Genomic DNA, 18,060 nt, shown 5'->3' on the forward strand with positions numbered 1-18,060 from the left:
GTCTATTACTAAAACCCAACTTGCGTTTCTTTTTTCCGCTTATATACATATACTTTGATATCCAAAATAGTATTGATGAAAGTCTTGTGTTTGGTGCACAAGTAAGTGTTACTTATATACTTTTCCATCCTTAATCTGCTGGTTATTTATTACTTATCATTTCCTTTTCTTAGCGTGAATCACTTCCTTCAGAAAACTCGAGTTCTCCTTACACGACAATCAAAGGGGTATGTGATTTTAATATTATTACATAATCAACACAGTGTCTAGTTATATCATAATTGCTTTATTTCATAAGTACTTTTATGTAGGATTATGATGTGTATTTAAGATTGAATAGCAGATACTGCAATCGCATAATTTAATCAGGAAAAAGATTCTGTCTACGATTTATTGCATCAATGTCCGCCTATACGCTAACAGACCTTCCCCCTAATCTGTCGCTTTCCAACGGTCGGCTGAATTTTAACTTAAGAACATAGTACAGTGCACTGAGGTAGCTCAGTGTTACATTTGTTTGAATTTCGTCCACGTGTCTAAAAGTTATATTACAAAAACTGAACTTGCGTTTCTTTTTTCCGCTTATATACATATACTTTGATATCCAAAATAGTATTAATGAAAGTCTTGTGTTTGGTGCACAAGTAAGTGTTACTTATATACTTTTCCATCCTTAATCTGCTGGTTATTTATTACTTATCATTTCCTTTTCTTAGCGTGAATCACTTCCTTCAGAAAACTCGAGTTCTTACACGTTAATCCAAGGGGTATGTGATTTTAATGTTATTACATAATCAGCACAATGTCAAGTTATGTCATAATTGTTTTATCTTATAAGTAATTTTATGGAGGATTATAATTCGGTTCTGTATGGTTTACCTTAATATTAGCATCAAGAAAATGTATAACGTTAAAAATGCACAAGTGTTGTTGGTCCTTATACAACCATTGTCCTGTGATTTGATTGTACTGTATCGTTTTACAATAACTATTAGATAGAATAATTAAATAAATATTTATATAATGATACTATTTCTATATCAATGACACTTTTGTCAAAATTAGATGATCTGACCTCACGAAGACAATTGTACAACGTCTACTTGCCAATCCCAATTAAAGATGTCTTCTCGTACATTATCGCCACTCACATCATTCACTTAACAACTACTTTCTTTGGTACCACGACAAACACCAGATTATGTATAGGCTTGTTACTGATGAGCAAACAATTGGACTGTTACTGTAGCAGAACTTTGAAACACCAGAAACTATTCGTCCTTAAGTAACAAGCGTGTGCAAAGTTTATCTATAATCTAATTACTGATGTGCTGTGAACGATAAAACCATGGTGCCGTATCTGCTTACTTATCGATATTTGTAAACAATATAAACTGAGGAAGATATAGAATATAACGTTAAATTCAAATAAAAAACTGTAAACACTGAAACGACAGAAATTCATCTGAATGTAATTTCCTACCGATATCAGTGCAATTTCTGTCGCAATATCGAAAGCAATATGTACATCCATAATCTTGTTTCTGTTTCCGAATATTGGTGAATCTGACTAGCGCTTTTTATTAAATTAAGAATGCAGATTTCATGCAGTATACCTTATCTCCGATAAGCTTGTAACAATACTAATAAACACAAATATCACACCAAGTTGTAGCATTGCGGTTTTATTATATCGTTCATATTTACTGCTTTTTTTTGTAGAACTCTGTCTTAGGACATGGACATCCGGCACAAACATTTGAAGAGTTTTTTCCGGAACGTCAGCGTTTGGTAAATCAAATTAGTAGATCTTTCTTACTATTGTTATGTGATTGAAGTACAGATCATCATTATTTACTATGTTATGAGGCTCTCATGGTGGCTGGTAATATATCATTAGTAGTGGTAAAGATATTCAAATGTTACTTCCTTGAGGGGTAGTTACCATATATGACACATTAAACACAATCTAGATTGCTTGCGATAGGTGCAGCCATCTTGGTATGGATAAGATCCGGGACACTCGGTTATCTATTTAATAACAACCAATCATGATAAGAGGAGGAGAGAAACAGATTTTGCTAGCCAGGTTTTGATTAGTTGGTTGAAACGTCATATGTTTGTGACCACTTTCCAATTACCAATCTTTATAATGTTGTGTAAAGATTAAATATCGTTTGGTGTTTAAAGAAAAACTATGAAATCTGAATAGATATTCGTTATAATGGTGTGTAAATTAATAAAATATTGTGCCAACATCGCTTATGTTTGCACTTCATTAGAAAAACGGGTCAACTTAACGTTTGATATATCATCTAGCTTATATATTACTGATTAAAAACATGTTCTAATTGTTCATTGTTAAGCTAAACAGTGACTTAATCACATTCTCATGTGCACCATTTTATATCACATTGTTCTCTCTTTATATGTATCCGTACTGGTGTGCAACAGATATCCTTGTAAACCAAATCATAGCAACTGTTTAATATTATATTTTAGAGTCCGAGACCTTCAAGTGACCAGACGTGCTTTACAGAAAGGGTAAGCATACTTTGATAGATCATGAAAACAAGGTTAATAAAAGCGTAATTTCCTTGTAACAGTCAATCAGATGAAGCTTGTATACATACATATTATTCACTTTCTCATGGGTATTAAATATCAACTAATGACGACTTTATTTTTCAGTGTGGTTGCCACTTCAAACAGGTTAGTACAATTAAACATATTTATGTTATAATATAGACGTTGCTTTCGAGGAATATCTAATAAAAATAGTTTTTATAGTTGTAAACATCGACCCTAAGGCTCCCTATATAAACATACTTTATACTGTGACGTTGTATTTTTCGTCTATATAAGTGTACGTCAAATTGATTGAAAGCTGTGCAACCCAGGTTTCCGGACATCTTGTATTCGAATGTTCCTGGATGTATTTGTAATCAAATATTCCTTGTAATTTCAAGATGCATCTTTTTCGGGCCATCGCCGTGAACGATTGAAATGCTAAGCCATCGGTCGTAGAGCTGTATTTAACCAATTTTTGATGTTTCAGATTTTGTGTTTTGGTGTCTTGCTGCTATTAGTGACTGCATCAGTACTGACATATATTGTCGTCTGGAAGTCTCCCCTAGATGAAGGTATGTTGATCGATAATTACAAATTGCTTCACGTATTAGATAACAGAAATATTATTTTATCTACTGTAATTAAATATAAATGTTCGCCAAACGCCATTCTCGTTGAAACTCATATACTATACATCATGAAATGTCCATTCTGTAAAAAAAAATATCCTCTTCGTGAATATAAACAAACCACGACAATAAATAGAAACGCATCACGCTTAAATGTACCGAAAATTGTGTAAAATAATTTGATACCCATGAAACACTTCATCCTTGAAATGATATCCTAGAATTCAACCATGAATAAAGAACCCCCAACAACATCGATAAGTTAGCACAAATTTCATATGAACATTGATTAGAATGTCTTAGAAATCAACAAAAGTAATGTCTCATGCATATTCTTTAGTCTATAATGAAATTTTTTAACCTGTTGAAGTTGCATGCCAAATACTTACCAATGAGATGGTATGCCCTTTCAAATCTGAATACGCAAAGATCCATATCTGGAATCCATCGAAACATTTGAAGAACGGAGGCGGGCGCACTTCCTATCCACTCCAGGAAGATACGGACGTTTCAATCGATGGTTTTAACATACGAGTAAAGCATGGAAATATTTCCATTCGGAAACGACCTTCTGACTGTGATGAAGAGGGTGACTATCCAATCCAGCTCAGTGGTGTGAACAACACAGAGATAACACAGAACAAATTATCCGTAAAAGTTAAAGGTAATATACATAGCTGTATGATTCTCTTTAGAACATTAAGAAAGTACTAAACGGTATTCGTTATGTTTAATCATGATCCTAGATTGTATAGAAATCAACGTAAAATGTATTTGTTAAAAGGATGAAGTCAATGTTTTGAAGAAAATAAACTTGATGTTTGCCAGAAATATTTATGTTTTGAAAGTCATGCTACATCATTGCTAACTTCAACAATCTGAGAGAAAAGTTATGCAAATTTTATGAAATTGACTATGTTGAAAGCTTGTGTCATTGTTATACAGGATTATACATCAGGCGCAAAATTGATTGATGCAGACATTATGATTAGTTTTGAGTTAGAGGTGGTAAGACACACCGATAATTAGTACAGGAGTTAATGGTTTGAACAAGAAGTGGTAAACACACCAATAGATAGTACAGGAGTTAAGAGTTTGAGTTAGATGTGGTAAATACACAAATAGATAGTACAGGAGTTAGGAGTTAGAACTAGAGGTGGTAAACACACAAATAGATAGTACAGGATTTAAGAGTTAGAAAAAGAGGTGGTAAACAAACCAATAGATAGTACAGAAGTTAAGAGTTAGAACTCGAGGTGGTAACACACAAATAGATAGTACAGGAGTTAAGAGTTAGAACTAGAGGTGGTAAACACACAAATAGATAGTACAGGAGTTAAGAGTTCGAACTAGTGGTGGTAAACACACAAATAGATAGTACAGGAGTTAAGAGTTAAACCTAGTGGTGGTAACACACAAATAGATAGTACAGGAGTTAAGAGTTAGAACTAGAGGTGGTAAACACACAAATAGATAGTACAGGATTTAAGAGTTAGAAAAAGAGGTGGTAAACAAACCAATAGATAGTACAGAAGTTAAGAGTTAGAACTCGAGGTGGTAACACACAAACAGATAGTACAGGAGTTAAGAGTTAGAACTAGAGGTGGTAAACACACAAATAGATAGTACAGGAGTTAAGAGTTCGAACTAGTGGTGGTAAACACACAAATAGTACAGGAGTTAAGAGTTAAACCTAGTGGTGGTAACACACAAATAGATAGTACAGGAGTTAAGAGTTAGAACTAGAGGTGGTAAACACACAAATAGATAGTACAGGAGTTAAGAGTTAGAACTAGTGGTGGTAAACACACAAATAGATAGTACAGGAGTTAAGAGTTAGAACCAGAGGTGGTAACACAAATAGATAGTACAGGAGTTAAGAGTTTGAGTTAGAGGAAGTATAAACAAATAATTAGATAAATGATAACTATGGTTCCCAAAATTCGAAAACTTAACATTCTTTGAAATTACGTATTGTATGTTGGCAATGAGGTCAAAGACGCTTACCATTCTGTAGAATCTCGCCTTATTGTCTTTGTATTTTTCTCATTCATTTTGGACTGTTTTGTTGACAAGTTTGTCTTTTTTATTGTTACAGATGACAGCGATGTTATGCATCTGGACATAACTCCATTTACAAATGCATCTGATGCCAAAAACTATACCCAAATCGTCTGTACAGGACACCATCAATGTGGAACTGTAGTGGTAGATCTTCAGCTGCAAATACAAGGCTTCGGTACATACTATCAGCCAATGGAATGTTCTCGGACCAACCCTGACGGGAAAATCCTGGACAACTACGGATATGCATGTACTCATATAATGACAACAGAAATATTTAATCGCATAGAAAATCTAACATGCAAGCCAACAGTGGAATCGCTAGAAGGCACGAAGACTCATTCTATTGCTCAACAATCCATTGATGTCATCAGTAAGAAATTTTATGTCATTTTCAATACCCTCTTAAAGAAATGGTGAACAATCATTTTCCAAGTATCCCCAACCTATGGTATTTCCATGTTATTCGATATTTAATAGTCCGTTCTCATTATCACGATTTTCGTGCAGGAAGTTACCTACTGACGGACAAACCCGTTACACAGGGTTTCAAATGATGCAGATTTTTGAAAACTTTGGGGAAATTTTAGGGTCGGCATAGTGATTTCACGGCGAAATATCATTGTTCCTGAACACCTGGTCTACTTGTCCGTTTTTGTATGTAAATTTTTGTTTTGCTCATATTTTGCCCTAGTTTGATGGAATTATGTTTACATGTTATTTTCTTGTTTTTTTTCACTCAAATTGTACCTGTTAATGCTAAATAATCCTTTGACGAAGTGGTTGCAAAATTGCTTAATTATATTGCTGATTCTACTGTCCACTCGGCTGAAAATATATACCCGTCTGGGATTTTTTATTTTATATTTTGAAACAAAGACAACGTTGTGATGCAGATATTTTCCTGATTTCCCTTACCTCTGACTAACCTAAATAAGTATTTTCTCATTTTGATATATCGTGACAATTAAATCACAGTTCCAACTTCCACATAAATCGCGTAAGACTGCATTTCTAGTTCAATCGACCTATGTCACGGTCCATCATCGTCACAGTCAGTGCTTATGAACACTTATGCGGATGTGGTTGGAATAGCTTTGATGATGAGTATCTGATTAGATATTCACATAATCATTAATATTTTGATAACCATAATTCAAGTGTCAATTCACAATGCGACACATTATATAAGTATTAATTTTATAACTTGTTAAAGATTAATCGGGTCAGACTATATGACAATATTCTTCCTCTGTAAATTACGCGTTTTATTTGTTTTAGCCAGTCATTAATTGTTACAAATCTTCAATCACAGAGAGGTTCCATATAATTTAAATCATGGTTATTTTTTTAGGTGCTACTCGGTACAAGTTTGAACTAGATCAAGGCAAACCTTCAACATTAAAGTGGAACGTGAATATACCCCCATTAACAAACATTAGTCTTCTTCAAACGGAAAACAACGGTGTTATTCACCAAAACGAGTCTGTCCAACACGAACGAGTACAACTATTCATAAGAATTGAATATCATGTTGCTAAATTGCAAGTGAGCTTCAATCCAGTCACATGCATTGACAATGGAACTCTGGAACTACATTTTCAAAATGGTGACAAACAACGCAAAGAAATCGAAGTAAATGGTAAGAACAGCACTCCGCTATTTTTTTTTTTTTTTTTTATCAAATGGATATGGGTAATAAATTGAGCACTAATTAATTGTTATTTGCAACACAGTCCCTTGCATCTCAATAGAAGGTGAAGGAACATGTTATTAGATAGTATATGTGTAAATCATACATTGAGTAACTTCTGGAAATTATCCGAGAAAAAAATTTGAATGATGTGGAAATGACTCCCAAATATGTATCCTGTTGTAAGCACGAAATGTCTATCGTTTGACCATGTACTTCAGGTGTTCATATGTTTATAACTTAAAAGGACATCATTTTATGAATTCATCCTTTCCCGACTTTAAGATGATATGTTCCAATGATAACTGCAATTTTTAGAAATAATTCATGAGGTAAACACTGACCTTAATCACCTGAGTGTAACCTATGGCGATTCGATAGTCGTTTTGTATAGGAAAGTATTGTTTCGATGTCTGTTAAAAATAATCTGAATTGACCTGTTTAACTTGACTCAAACTAGTACACTAAAACTCCAAACAGAATTAATCAACCAATCAAAAAGGCTTTATGTTATGTAAAGTCCGATCATTAAGCTACGTCTCCTGGATACCAGTGTCAAAACAACGTGATACTACATCATGATCAGAAGATGCAGTGGCACAATGATTAAATACGCGTCCATAATTAGGGATTAATTGAAGCATACATTGTGTTAATTAACCAGAAGAAAGACATGTCATGGTAGCTGTTATAACATTAAGTAATCTGAAATCACTTCATAGTTACCACAATAATGTGCACATAACCTCTCCCCACATTTTGTTAACTTGACATTGGATCAAACTGTAATGATATTTACATGGTTCACATGATTGGTGTTATCAGTCGGATTAAACAATTAGATTTCATTCAAGCTGGTCCTCCGTTTTATTTATTACAGGAATGTCGACTTTTAAAGCATGCCCTGAGTATTTGAAAGTTTCCGTTGGTGATGAGCTTAAACTGAGCTTTCTATCTTGCGTGCCCGATGATGTGAGTAGATACACTTTGGATCTTTACGGGATACATAACAGAAGCGGATTCTTTCTGCGTGATCAAGCTATTTCTATTGATGACCATTCTGGAAATTTTCTAGGGTACCTGTCTCTCAATGAGTTATCGGTGAATTACACAAAACGCCTACCGATCACATGTGCTGACCATGAGAAGGCATTCAAAATGTCACTGCAAACAATAACAGGAAAAACCATACGACACTTCACGTCTCTCACGATTGTCAACGGTACGTCCTATCGGCATTATCTGACAACAAATAGAGCAAGCACTCTTTAAGTTAAATGTGTTTAATACATTGCCAATTGTTTATGTTTAAATATTTGTAAAATATTTTTAAAATTTTCATGTTCTGTGACACTGGTTTACCTAACCTTGAATTGTAACTGTCTGAGAAGTTAAGATGGTAAAATAAGAATATTCTGTGTTTTCTCATGTAATACACATATGTTGATTCTATTTTTTCTATAGCGGACAGGGGACGATATGAAAGCTTTACAACTGGAGGAGATTTCCGAGAACACCTCCCAGCAGTTGTCTATCAGCGGCTTCATTTGGGATGCAGACCGGGAAACCTGCAACTATACGTAAACGGATCCTTCCTGAATGGTCCATATCGTTTAACAGAGGCCACTTACTCTGGAGAGAAAATTTTCAATGAATCATTTACGTTCCCAAACCTTACCATGGCAGATCATGGAACGACAGTGTCTTTGCATGTCAGTTTTATAGACGACGAAGGATCCCCCCGATATCTCAGTAGCACACAAGAGATTCGTGTCCTACCAGGTAGATATACATTTATCAAAAGTTATATCTTTGTCAGGAGTGTTCAATATAAGATACAAATAACACTTTTTTCAAACGAGTATTTGAAAATTCCTTTCATAGGTAGGTAGCGCATTAAAGGAAGCTGTAGCCTCACTTAATTTACGTGCTTTCTCAAAAAGGAATGTGTGAACCAATCTAACATAAATTACAGAGTTTGAAAAATCTGAAGATGCAACAATACATTGCCATATTTGCTACACATTCCAGATTTATTGTATTTCCTTGGTAAGTAGGTTGTTTGTTAGTTGGTTAGTAAAACGAACCCATCTCTCACATAGGTATTGCCATTGAAACGAAAATGCAGCTGGGGCTGACATTGGTGGGATTCACGTGCCACATATATTTTGCGCTATTCTGAAGCTGTATTTTAACATAGGCATTAATTCAATATGTTATAAAGAACCATTTTTATTGGTGAATATCATCTGACAACATTAAGCGTAACATTAACTTCAGGTAAACAAGGATTGAACATCAAAACTTATCTCGTTTCTATTGTCTCTTCGATGGAGCCTCGTGTCTTTTTTTTTTTTTTTTTTTTTACCCTCGCTGAAATATTCAGACACTGACCAAGTATCCTCGATGTATATCAAACGAGAGATTAGTATCTGTTGTTTATAACTCTCATTACTGTCAATACCCGGTGTTGTATAATGGTATTTTAATAATCTAAGCAGATATACATAAGTGTGCCCTTTCCATAATCACAACTCAATAATGAATGACCATATCATTTTAAGATAGTGTTAAGAGTATTTCACAATCAGGGAAAATTAAAAAAAATTACCACAAATCATTGTTAGTTAAATGTTTTTCATCTTTAACACTTTTGTATTTTCTACGATATATTCACACCTTAAGCTGCAACCAATAAACACCTACTTTTTACAGATACATTTTGCAAGGGAAGACAACATGGTTGCAACTTTAACCATCCATACAACGCCAACATGTATGTAGCATGTGGTGAAGGACTTATTGCGGATTTGCTGAAATGTCCGTATGAGTTAGTGTTCGTCGAGTCTAACTGTGAGGGACAGTGTTGTCCCCAGGATGAAACAACCAACTGCCGACGACCCTAAATAATGCTCGTTTATCAATGGTGTAGGCAGCATTGCCAACAACGGCACGCCGGGAAAATCTCTCAATTTTTAATGGCTTTACAGGAAATTTGAAAATGTAAATTTAGAAAGAATGATGTCAGATATAGTTGTAAATGGGATAACCCTTTCGTAGAACAAAAAAAAAAACACTCGTTTCAATATCCGTTGGAATGGACAATAGAAATGTAAGTGTTTACCAAGGAATGAAAAAAAAAAGAAATTTCATAAACGTTAAAGTATATGCCGCAAATGAACTGATATGTTAAAAACAATTTCACAACGCCTTATGGTATAGAATTATCAAAGGTTGATATTTGTAATAATACTTAACTTCTTAGTTGTTGTTGTAGCAGCAACGATGGATGTAGTTGCGCATGGTTTTGAGGTATTTCATGTTACATTGAGTCAATTAACTATTGAAAAAAGAAGGGTTATTATACCAGTTGGAAGAGAACTTATTATAAAATCACTTATGATATCACGATTTAATCATCTGTTTATATCTCTTCCAAATCCACATAGGAATTTTTGGAAGCTGAAAAACAGAATTATTGATCTTTCGTTCGAAGAGTAAAAATTGCAAAATATAAAGAGATGATTTATTTTTTTCTGAAGGGTGGGCCTAAAATATTATCTGTTATGGAAGTACTGAAATTGACATAAATGAATAAGAAAACTAATAGAGTATCTATTAAATTGCAAGCAATTTTTAAACCTTTCAAACCAAATTATAACCATCTACACCTATCCATTCTTTTACGAAGTAGAAATACCTCCCTGTTTTGCACGCAAAAACGAAATCTAAAAAAATAAGAGCACACACTTTCCGGACATGCAAAATGTACAAGAATTGTATGACTCTTTTATAAGATGCCTTACTTATTCCATTCATTTAATGATAATGAAATAATTCTTACAATAAGACAATGTATTTATAAATATAGATGCATCCAAGTTCCACTAAATATTATTGATTTAACAACACTATCATGTCCAATTATATGGTACTAATGGTAAAGACGATGATTTTAAATCTAAATTCAAAACAATGAAGAAATAAATTGGTCAAATTAGTTGACACCAATTTATAAATTCTGGCATCAATTTTTAATCTAATTTTATTATTATGTTCTTTCCGCTAACTTCTTTTGTATTGTTATACATATATGTCTTCTATGTGATACGCAGTGCGGTGTAATGTTTCTGTATTTGAATGTCATATTGTTTTCGCAGTATTATAAGTAAGGATCGATGTATATGTGTATATATGAGTAAATGTGTGTAAATAAGAGTGTTAGTAGGTTTGTTACCATGTTTATGTATATCTTTATTGAGCCTAATGCAATGTAAAGTTTTGGAAAATAAAACAAATACAAAAGCATGATGAGTTATAACACTCGACTTTAAACTATTTATACACATTTACATTTGTTTTATAATGTTTGGAAATCATCGTTTTGTATAGGATTAACGTTACTTACCTATGTTAGTTGTAGAATACTGTACTTTCCTACTTCTCACTTATCTTTCCATAAATCAATACTCAAACGGACATATCTCACTGAAGCTGAATAGTGATTCTTTCGTATACGTTACACAAACTATTATGCATATTGTAACAAAATGAGTAAAAAAATGGGTTTAATGGTAATTTTGGAATGGTGTGTATCGTAGAGAGCAGCATCTTAGTTTAAAGTACATCAGGTCAAAAGTCAGTTAATGCTGGACCGAGGAAAAGATCCCGTGAGTGATAGATAGTAATGCACGCCTGATAACGGGCGGGGTTTGTACCCAAGTGGTGAAGTACCGTGGCAGAATATCGCCAGTATGATTGATCAGGACAGATAGATGCTCTCTTTTGTATGCCTCGCGCTGGCGAATATATTTGTAAGTAAACGAGATAAGAAACAATGTATAAGGTAGATCAACGATGGGAAGTTGATAACAGGTACTCCTAGTCGCACGTGCCTTCATAATTAGATGCTCCGGGGGCTGGGTTATTGTTGTCCAATTGGGACTAGGCTTAAATTAAGTATTTGGGTATTATTTATACAAAGATAATAGCCAGTAGAAGTGTAGTCGAGTCTGGGATCGAGTAGCTAGAGAGAGTTGGGAGTCGGACGTGGAGACGGGCAGAGTCCCGTAAGGGACCTGCTCCGCGATGGAGCGGGTCCTGGCCAAGTTGGCCAATGAACATGTGTATGGAACTCTTTGATATGGACGGGCAGGTTTTTAGTTTTTGTCTGCCTTACACAGGTGTTTAGTTTTGGTGCCACGACGTGATGCTATATGTTGATTAGGAACTATCTTTTGTAATAGATATTAACGCGAAGTACTAATTATGGAAAACCACTATACGATGAAATAAACGTTTCGGTCAACCCAAGTAAACACTGTGTTTAGTCATTGTGTTACAATATGGAACTTATATATACTGATATAATACAAACAATATCAAATATATCTCAAATTCTCAATGTCTAAGCGATAGCGGTCATACGTTAATTGTGTGATGATATTAGAATGTTACCTTTTCCATGCTGTTGAAGAAATTTGTAGAAAACAATATGGAGAGTGGAATATCAATGTAACTGTTTATTTTGATTTAGTCATCAAATACTTTAACGTAAATGTGTTTGGTGTAAATATAAAGTCTTAGTAAAAGCGGTCATACTATCTTTAATCTTACGATGCTATCGGTATGCCACCTTATCCATGCTGTTCAGGATTAAAAAAACAACGATATCGAGATGTAAATCTAACTGTGATATGGTGTTACTGAATTCAAGGGAAAAAGCCCAAAACCAAAGAAGGTTTACATATATATCTCGATTAAATTGTATATAGATAATGAGTACGTAATTAGAAATGAAATACGACTGTTTTTTTCAATTTTATTTTTCTTTTATTTATTTACTTTTGTTTTGTTTTTGTTTTTTGTTTTTGTTTTTGTAGTGGTTTAATATACCAAAGAATGGTGACTTGGTTGAATCTGAAATTTAAATTAGTTTATGAGTTAGCTTCAATCTGTACGAATAAACTGTAAAGGTCTTGTTAATATTGTTACTTGTACATTGTATGCTCGAACACTTTTACTTTGTGTAGTGTTATTTGATTTTAATTTGATAAAAATATACCTGATTGAATTTGGTAGATTTTTATAATTACGATCAACTGGACGGAAACAGAACAAAACGTAATGATTGATATCTTAGTCTAGCATTAAGGAGTCTCATGCGCTCAATTTTAATTTGGGTAGGATTCACTGGTGTTCAGATATATTTTATATTACAAGACAACGCCATTGTGACGTCATCTATGTGCCGTGTTGATCGAAGTTACTTCAACGTTTTGCTTTAATCCTTGTCGTTGTGGCAAGATAGTCTTAATATATAACATTACTTTACCTCATTAGACGTCACAAAATTGGACTGTTCGTCCCACGCGCATACCCGCCGATATGATGCTTTTTCAGGTTTTTCACACCCACCGCCATGACACTTTTTCAAGTTTTTGTAGATAAAAAGTTTGCGCTTCGTAGGCAAGGTGCAGTTGGTGCTCATGATTTATGAATAATATATATTTTAATACCGTACTGATCATGATGTTGACTTTGTTATAACTTATATTTACACATGGGCAGGAAGGTTACACCAGAGGCGGTCAATTGTTCCCCTTCCCACCTCCGTCGTTATCTCTGATAATGAATATTTTGATTAGAGCACTAATGAGCCGCGCCGGACATGGCAGCAGCATCAACTCACATGGTATAAAATGTCCCTCGGACAAAACAAATATCGCAACTTGATGAAACAGACATGATGATATTTTGAAATAATATCTCTAATGTGAAGTTAACTATTGAACGTTTGTCCTGTGTGGTATGTTGTCAATATGCATGCCATCTGGAATACAACTCTACAAAATGTATCATATTGATTTATGTGTAGACATCATGATATTTATCTGTCACCTACATTTGTATATTGTTATTTACAGTTAGGAACGTTCGTTAGAAGTCTCAAAAGGATATGTTTGATGAACAACTGTCGAATAAGAAAATAACAGGCAATAAAGCATTATTCAATTTGTGATCATTAGTTGAATTCCCATTCTTCATTGGTGTTAAATCTATTAGCGATAAATTCTAGAATCCAGTGATATGTAGCTGCCAATGCCTGTGTTGAGCTATAAGTAAAGCTATTATTTCAATAAGTATCCCAGTCTTTGCTGATTTATGTATTTTTCATGCGTACATATAAAAGATTAAATTTATCAAAGAGCTTTTCTGAAAAGTGAATAGTAATCTTGACGAATCCTTTAATTTTACTTCATTTAAAGATATAATGATAATGTGTCCATTTACAAATGAAAGGAAAAAAATTAAAAAGAAAAGAATAAAATAAATTTATTTAACATTTCCAGCGAGTACTACCTAATGAGCCTACAAATAGCGACACGAAAGATGCAACAGAAAATTCAGACGTGTTGAGCAAATCCCAATTCCATCACTAAATCGACGAAACGATAGCGAGTAATGACCAAAAATAGCAATAAACACGAGGATATAGACTATAGTATATATATGTCACTAAGGTAAGATAGACTATATATAGTGAATCATGTAAGGTAAGATAGACTATATATGTCAAAGTAACAGACTATAATAACTATATATATCTAATTCACTATATATGTGTCAAAAGGTAAGATAGACTATAGATAACTATATATGACTATATATGTCACTAAGGTAAGATACTATATATGTGTATATACTATATATGTGTCACTAAGGTAAGATAGACTATATATATGTCACTAAGGTAAGATAGAATATATTTGTGTCACAAAGTTAAGATAGACTATATATGTCACTAAGGTAAGATAGACTATATATGTGTCACTAAGGTAAGATAGACTATATATATGTCACTAAGGTAAGATCGACTATATATGTGTCACAAAGGTAAGATAGACTATATATATGTCACAAAGGTAAGATAGACTATATATGTCACTAAGGTAAGATAGATTATATATGTCACTAAGGGAAGATAGACTATATATGTCACTAAGGTAAGATAGACTATATATATGTCACTAAGGGAAGATCGACTATATATATGACTATATATATGTCACTAAGGTAAGATAAATTATATATGTCACTAACGTAAGATAGACTATATATGAGTCAATAAGGTAAGATAGACTATATATGTGTCACAAAGGTAAGATAGACTATATATGTGTCACTAAGGTAAGATAGACTATATATGTGTCACTAAGGTTAGATAGACTATATATGTGTCACTAAGGTAAGATAGACTATATGTATCACTAAGGTAAGATAGACTATATATATGTCACTAAGGGAAGATAGACTATATATGTGTCACAAAGGTAAGATAGACTATATATGTCACTAAGGTAAGATAGACTATATATATGTCACTAAGGTAAGATAGACTATATATGTACCACTAGGGTAAGATAGACTATATATATGTCACTAAGGTAAGATAGACTATATATGTGTCACAAAGGTAAGATAGACTATATATGTGTCACTAAGGTAAGATAGACTATATATGTGTCACTAAGGTAAGATAGACTATATATGTGTCACTAAGGTAAGATAGACTATATATATGTCACTAAGGTAAGATAGACTATATATGTGTCACAAAGGTAAGATAGACTATATGTATCACTAAGGTAAGATCGACTATATATGTGTCACTAAGGTAAGATAGACTATATATGTGTCACAAAGGTAAGATAGACTATATATGTGTCACTAAGTAAGATAAGGTAAGATAGACTATATATGTGTCACTAAGGTAAGATAGACTATATATATATAAGGTGTAGACTATATATGTGTCACTAAGGTAAGATAGACTATATATATGTCACTCTATATATATGTCACTAAGGTAAGATAGACTATATATGTGTCACAAAGGTAAGATAGACTATATGTATCACTAAGGTAAGATTGATCATATATGTGTCACTAAGGTAAGATAGACTATATATGTGTCACTAAGGTAAGATAGACTATATATATGTCACTAAGGTAAGATAAACTATATATGTCACTAAAGTAAGATAGACTATATATGAGTCAATAAGGTAAGATAGACTATATATGTGTCACAAAGGTAAGATAGATTATATGTATCACTAAGGTAAGATCGACTATATATGTGTCACTAAGGTAAGATAGACTATATTTGTCACTCTGGGGAGATATAGTCTATATGTGTCACACTGGTGTGATATAGACTATATATATGTCACTAAGGTAAGATAGACTATATATGTGTCACTAAGGTAAGATAGACTATATATGTGTCACTAAGGTAAGATAGACTATATATGTGTCACAAAGGTAAGATAGACTATATATGTGTCACTAAGGTTAGATAGACTATATATGTGTCACTAAGGTAAGATCGACTATATATGTGTCACTAAGGTAAGATAGACTATATATGTGTCACTAAGGTAAGATAGACTATATATATGTCACTAAAGTAAGATAGACTATATATATGTCACAAAGGTAAGATAGACTATATATGTCACTAAGGTAAGATCGACTATATATATGTCACTAAGGGAAGATAGACTATATATGTGTCACAAAGGTAAGATAGACTATATGTATCACTAAGGTAAGATCGACTATATATGTGTCACTAAGGTAAGATAGACTATATATGTGTCACAAAGATAATATAGACTATATATGTGTCACTAAGGTAAGATAGACTATATATGTGTCACTAAGGTAAGATAGACTATATATGTGTCACTAAGGTAAGATAGACTATATATGTGTCACTAAGGTAAGATAGACTATATATGTGTCACAAAGGTAAGATAGACTATGTATCACTAAGGTAAGATAGACTATATATGTGTCACTAAGGTAAGATAGACTATATATGTCACTAAGGTAAGATAGACTAAGGTAAGATAGACTATATATGTGTCACTAAGGATAGACTATATATGATAGATTGATATATATGTCACTAAGGTAAGATAGACTATATATGTGTCACTAAGGTAAGATAGACTATATATGTGTCACTAAGGTAAGATAGACTATATATGTGTCACAAAGATAATATAGACTATATGTATCACTAAGGTAAGATAGACTATATATGTGTCACTAAGGTAAGATAGACTATATATGTGTCACTAAGGTAAGATAGACTATATATATGTCACTAAGGTAAGATAGACTATATATATAATGTTTTTAAGGTAAGATAGACTATATATGTGTCACTAAGGTAAGATAGACTATATATGTGTCAGATAGACTATATAGGTAAGATAGACTATATATGTGTCACTAAGGTAAGATTATATAGCTCATAGACTATATATATGTCACTAAGGTAAGATAGACTATATAGGTATATATTGTTTTTGGTTTTACACTAATATTGTAAATTTTATAGACATATATATGTAGTCACTATATAGCACTAAGCATAAGATAGACTATATATGTGTCACAGCATATATTATTTTTGTAAGATAGACTATATATGTGTCACAAAGGTAAGATAGACTATGTATCACTAAGGTAAGATAGACTATATATGTGTCACTAAGGTAAGATAGACTATATATGTTAGGATTTTAAAATGAGTTTTCATACAAGATCTTTTAAAACGAGTCTTAAAAGCTTTTATTTTGGCGGGTTTTTTTCACATTACTTCGAAAAGATAATTTTTTACGTGTTTTAAACTAAATATGTGGAGGACAATCTCAAACGGAAGCTCCCGTTTTGTTGAGTCATCTTCAATTCATGACGTAACGTCATTGTCCATATTAGGACATCACGATCGATTTCTGAGTAGCGCAACCAATGAAAACTATATCATTCTAGTGACGTCAATACGAACGGATGACATGGGTGTGAGTTACATGTCCAACTCCTTTCAATCATATCACAGTAATGATGTAATGTCATTATCTTTACTAAGATGAACTGAGTTGGTTAAATAACATAAGTCATATCCATCATGATTTAGATAGTGTAAGTTCTATGTGCCATAAATAATCACTCTCTAAAACAAACATGTCGCATTGTAGTTACCGTTATTGACGTTTAGAACCGTACATCAACGTGACGGTCATAATT

The 18,060-nt window shown here is 33.1% G+C and overlaps 1 protein-coding gene and 1 long non-coding RNA gene across 2 annotated transcripts; both read left to right on the plus strand.

Annotated features, from left to right (window-relative positions):
- Positions 1-2,515: 2,515 nt before the first annotated feature.
- Positions 2,516-3,108, plus strand: LOC132558730 (uncharacterized). Its single transcript, XR_009554567.1, has 3 exons — positions 2,516-2,544; positions 2,692-2,712; positions 3,059-3,108. It is a non-coding gene; the product is annotated as an uncharacterized LOC132558730 (long non-coding RNA).
- Positions 3,109-3,430: 322 nt separating this feature from the next.
- On the plus strand, positions 3,431-9,863 carry LOC132558731 (uncharacterized). Its single transcript, XM_060223327.1, has 7 exons — positions 3,431-3,461; positions 3,571-3,864; positions 5,299-5,637; positions 6,619-6,906; positions 7,838-8,179; positions 8,422-8,739; positions 9,673-9,863. Exons 1-7 carry the CDS (start codon positions 3,431-3,433, stop codon positions 9,861-9,863), a joined length of 1,803 nt encoding a protein of 600 aa, XP_060079310.1.
- Positions 9,864-18,060: the final 8,197 nt, after the last annotated feature.

The sequence above is a fragment of the Ylistrum balloti genome, unplaced genomic scaffold (assembly GCF_031769215.1).
Source record: "Ylistrum balloti isolate Yb309-2 unplaced genomic scaffold, AGI_CSIRO_Ybal_v1 Utg370818, whole genome shotgun sequence".
NCBI classification, from domain to species: domain Eukaryota; kingdom Metazoa; phylum Mollusca; class Bivalvia; order Pectinida; family Pectinidae; genus Ylistrum; species Ylistrum balloti.